Source organism: Atta colombica, unplaced genomic scaffold, assembly GCF_001594045.1.
Source record: "Atta colombica isolate Treedump-2 unplaced genomic scaffold, Acol1.0 scaffold101, whole genome shotgun sequence".
NCBI lineage: Eukaryota > Metazoa > Arthropoda > Insecta > Hymenoptera > Formicidae > Atta > Atta colombica.
Genome location: NW_017259186.1, coordinates 196,838 through 202,531, shown reverse-complemented (window position 1 = coordinate 202,531; position 5,694 = coordinate 196,838). Strand labels below are relative to the sequence as shown.

Here is a 5,694-nt window from a genome sequence, read left to right as displayed (position 1 = left end):
TATATATACATATATAAAATATATATGAAAATTACATTTTTATTTATTGGATTGGCCAAAAAATAATTGCATTTTTAAAAATTATTAATGTATTCAAGTTATTTTAAATGGTTTTTCCAACGTTCGATTTTATCATTTTAAGATTGTCAGCAATCTTTTGTGTAATTGAATTTGATCAATTTATTTTATAGTCTCATCTTCTATTGGACTTTCTGAGTGTAGTGCATCTTTAACATCAAAATCGCCAAACCGAAATTTAGCAGACCAGTTCTAACAATACCGTAATTTTAGGATATCTTCACAGTACACATCACATAACTTTTTTTTTTATGAACTTGCACAGCATTCCTTCTTTTTTAGAAGTAATACAGCAAAATATAAAAATGTTTTTTTCGATTTTCTATTTTGAAATCGACGCAGAACAAACAATTGTTAACGAAATCGTTCTCATTTTCTTTTTCTACAACTTTGAACTATCAATTGTGAAGTTACATAATAAACAAAGAATGGAAGTTACTTGTAACGAAGTTTTTCAGTTACAAGTTACTTTTTTGATAACTTTATTGGTAACTACATTACTTTTTTTGGTAACATAATGTAATTACATTTTTTTTGTAATAACGAATTTTACAGTTACTTTTATCATTACTTTGCATACGATTGAATATGGTTTGACTGGACACAAGCCATAGCGCTCGAGACTAGAAAGTCCCTAGGCACTATCCGCTGTGATTGGTCATTGATTTTAAAAAAATAACGGAAAAGTAATGAAAAGTTACTTTCTCAAGTAACGGTAACTATAATGAATTACTTTTAAAAATCGGTAATTAGTAATGGTAACTTGTTATTTTTTTATTCGATAGTAATTTTCCAATTCCTGATAATTTGCGTCCTTAAAATGAAATTAGTTATTTTTTAGAACATAGTTCATGCAATGTAACTTTATACATAAAAATAATCTTGAATATTATTTAGTTATATTAAAAAATTGAGCTTTTTTATTTTATAATACATTTCCATACATTTTTATTAGATCACAGATTAAAAAAATATTGCCTATTTATTAAGGATGATGGAAAAGTTGGACGATTGAAAATTATGTAAAATTTGAATGTCATGGGTAAATGAATAAACATACATAAATTTTCTTTTTAGCATGTTTTGTTGAATGCTTTCTTAACGAATAAAATCATTCACGAAAATCCACAAAGAATAATTGAGGGCAATATTGGTACTCATATTTAAAGGCGACTATGCGATTTGCGCACTGCTACATTCTTGCCATGATTTCGCGTAAACGAATTGGAATTTTTCAATTTTCTTGATACCATTTTATTGGTAAAATTCTAATCTATAAATTGAACCTAAAATCTGAAAATTATAAAAATGACGGTTAAAAATTAAGAAATGTCGAAAAATTCATGTTATTTATTATTGAAACGGATTTAAAAAATAAATTTTTATCTGCAAAAGTAAGTTTAGTTTATGGAAAATTTTGTTATCTTTACTTTAAAAAAAAATGTTGAAGTCGATATCTGCAGCTGTTTTTGAGTTATCGTGGCACGGAATAGTACACAAATCGTGTAATCGCTTTTAAATTCAATGTGGTCCTCAGTTATTCATATTTTGTAAATTTTCGTGGCTGATTTTATTCGTTAAAGTATTCAGAATATATATGTATATGTCAGCTCCAACTCTAAACCTTTCCCCCTTAAAATAATTTATGATCCAGGTAGTAAATCAAATTTGTCATCAAATTTGTCATTATTTTTAAATATGATTTAAATCTGTATTTTTTTTATAATTTTGTTATCATTTTGAAAATATATATAAAACATCCTTAATCTATTAAAAAACTCATCGAATACTAACGATCCCTGTTTCCACTAAATGAGTACAAAAACATATGACAAAAATTTAAAAATAATATTTAATATTACAAATTGAAAATTCATGTTATTCTCTTGCATATTATTGTTACAATTAATTAATAAAACTGGAATAATTAATGCGTGTTTCTTTTTACAGGATTCTTCTGACGTCCCAGATTTAATACGATTAGATTCAATAAACAGCAATGACGATTTTGATCCGCTTCTATCTAAATCTTCCGAATTTTCGAGCACAAAACAGATGAGTCAATCATTACATTTACCTGAAATGGGCGAAGGTCTTAGTAACCCCTTGTATCCTTATTTTCAACAACCATCGCACAAAACTGACAAGCCAAAGACTTCCGATAATGTGGGTGATACGGATTTATTACAAGCGTACGGTATAGATTTTAATAAATTTAGCTTATCTAATAGTGATAATTCATTCACAATAAACACTGCTGCTTGTAATCAAAGTGACAACAGTATTAATGATGCAATGGACACATTCAGTTTAACATTGGATGTACCTATCATTAAATCACAAAATAATTGGACAAAGTTTGAGTAAATTATGTGTGAGCGCGTGCGTATGTATGTATGTATGTATTGTACATACAGAGTAATAATTAAGTACTCTAAAAGTTTTTAAGGCATAGTTCCTCACAATCATTATATTAAATCTTCCATATGACTATATATCTGAGACGGCTTAATTTCAAGAATACAAAATGCCAAAGTTGAAGAAAAAATTTCGTTTTTTCCAAAAATTTTGAAAGCCACTTCCATCTATTTTGATGAATAAACATATATATGTTTGGACATATTATATTTTCGGACATCATTTCGGATATATCGTCATATTTTTGTCTTAATTTAATCGCCTCTTGAAACCTTTAAAATATTACTTATAATATATACTAACTATGTATATATACATGCATATTATAATTGTAAATACAGTATTAGTATCTTTTATACATTATGCATTTAGATATCTTTATATTAAGAAAATGCTGAAGGAAATGGCCGAACTTGATTGATGTCGATAATATTTCCTAAGCTCACAGCGCTTACAAAGCATTAATAAAACATTTAAAAAAGTATTAAAATAATATATTGCAACTTTTTGCATCCAGTATCTATTACTAAATACAATTAGTATTCTGTTTTATTCTTCGCATCGATTTTGTTCATTGAAAATTTAAAAATTTCATTTGTAAACTATTTCATTTGTATACTAATATTTGTATACAAATGAAATTTTTAAATTCTCCTGTCTTTTTATAAGACCCCTAGCTCATTTGTACAAATATAGTATTATTTTTATCTCTAGTGATCTAAGTTTATTTAAAACATACAAGCATATAAGATCTAAATCTCTTCTTATACGCAACACATGTTATCAGGAGTCAACTACAGAAACTATAATTTGCTGATAAAATTATAATTTTTTTAATTTCTTGTTTTTTATATATGAAATTGTTGTCTGCGCACTTTGTCTTTAATTGTGTAAAAAGATTTTTAATTTTAAATCTATAAATGCAATTAAGAGATTGGAGGATTAAAAATTAATTACATTTTATTAGTAAAACAGGATTCCCCTTGCCTTAAACATTATATTAATACTGATATAAGGATTATCTTTGTTACTCAATAATTCATAAACATGTGTTAACTCTTAACCTTCTCTACAATCGCAAATGTTGACAACAGAATATACCGATTTGCTGCAAATAGGAAACATACTTTTATTGTCAGTAGCTGTTAACAAACTTTCACAAAATATGCTCTCAGATATGCCTAATTCAGACTGGACGCAGCAACGTAAAGCAGCGGAGTAACAACCAACCAATGAACCAATGAATGAATTTTTACGCCACTGTAAATATCGCTTTGCTGATTGGTTGCTGCTCCGCTGCTTGACGCTTACTACATCCAGTCTGAAGTAGGCAAAATAACCAAATCCTATCGAAAACAAATCTTCTAAAATCTTGCTGCAAATTTTGAAGAAAAAAGGCACCAAATTGATGCAAATTTTGTTGTATCAAAAGCTGTCAAAAAATTTATGACAAGTAAAGAACAAAATCTACTGATAATATGAGATCAAATTGTCGACAAATGCTAAGCAAGGTTTGCAAGTAATTTAACAGCAAGTTGATAAACAAAAGCTGAGCAAACTTTGCTGACCTAACTTTATGGCAAATTGTCGACAAAAATTGAGCAAGATTTGTTATTATCATATGCGATCCCATCACGAGATGAACTCGCTTATCAAAAAGAAAACATCTACTATGTGAGATTTTCTAAACGTCTTAATAGTAATTGTCGCTATCGTTAATAGCCAATGATAGGACAATCTGAGGCGCGATTCTATAACTTTTAATGATATTTGTCGCTAACTAGTGACGTTTGTCGCTAACGCGACTGACAGGGATGAATCAAGGCTTCTAGAAATCACACCGACACTGATCATTACAAGTCACGTTTATCGATACAGCTTTAACGATATTTATCGATAATGTACAGACAAATTAAAATGTAAAGAAAAATTTATTTCAGCCTAAAGATTATGCATTTCGCGGATTTCTTCCGTGTCCAGATCCATTCTTGGAATGCCAACGTTTCGTGAACCTTGCAGTTCACTTCATCAGGGCGAGGAGCAACCTGATATTGAGCTGTTTCTCCGAATCATTCTCCTTTTATATATTACGCTACTTGTTGGGGTGATGGAAGGAAAGAAGAGAATTGTGGGTGGGAGGGGGGGAATCGGTCAATTCTCATTAACCGGGAGAATAGTTTTCCATATTTTATTTATGTTGTAGCCATTATCTCTATTTAGATTTTTAGAGTGTTTTTGTATCTCTATGGCTTCTCTATATTTTCTTGGAAAGTATAATGTTGATTGTTGTGGTCATTTTGTCAAACACTATTTGATGTCTTATTTCGATATTGTGTTCTGATAGTGCTGATTTATGTGTTTTAATCTGATGTTAGTGTTCTTTTATCCATAGGTTGACCCCAATTTCTTCCAGTTTCTGCATATACTTGCCCGCAGGAAGGTATTTTGTACACTCCTGCGGAGCTGAAGGGAGGTCTTTGATCTTTAGGATTTCTTAAGATTTATCCTATCTTTTTGGGTGGTTTAAAGATAGTTCGGATATTATGTTTGTTAAATATCCTGTCAATCCAATCTGTTGTTCCTTTGACATATGGGAGAATAGATAGGATCCTCTCGTCTGATTGTATGTCAGAGACCGTTGTTTTGCCTGTTTATTGATTGTTTTGATTATGTCTTTTTGTCCGTTTTTCTGTAAGACTGTTTTTAAGTGATTGAATTCTGTCTGTAGATGTTTTTTGTCAGAGATGGTGAAAGCTCTACAACAAGTGAATTGATTGTAGACTGTTTTTGTGTTGAATGATGGTGTGACTCGGCATGTAGATATCTATCTGTATGTGTGTATTGGTCTTCTATACTTGATGGCCTAAGGTACCATCAGCTTTTTTAGAGAGAACATCTAGGAAGGGGAGTTTTCCGTTTTTTTCTGTCTAGTGAAAAAATGTCTAGTGAAATGGATATTTGGATGTTGATTTATTTCAGCCAGTAGCATTACGTTAAAAGAAATATAAGTAGTTTTACGATGTTTAGTATACCATCCATATATTTGGGTCGTCCGGAAAGTTCATGTCGATGTTGAAGGAAAATTGAAACGCAGAAAATTTTAATTTAATTAATGTATAATACTAAATACTAAAATTTAAATTTTAATCGGCACGAACTTTCCGAACGACCCAATACAAAATATATATATATATATAT

General features: G+C 29.6%; 1 protein-coding gene across 1 annotated transcript in view; it reads left to right on the top strand.

Moving 5' to 3' along the window:
- LOC108686915 (DENN domain-containing protein 1A) overlaps nt 1-2,492 on the top strand; it is a 74,748-nt gene extending 72,256 nt beyond the window's left edge. Inside the window, 1 exon segment of the mRNA XM_018192433.1 lies at nt 2,029-2,492. Coding sequence (XP_018047922.1) covers nt 2,029-2,445 — 417 coding nt within the window. The 3' untranslated portion in view covers nt 2,446-2,492.
- The last annotated feature ends 3,202 nt before the right edge of the window (nt 2,493-5,694 follow it).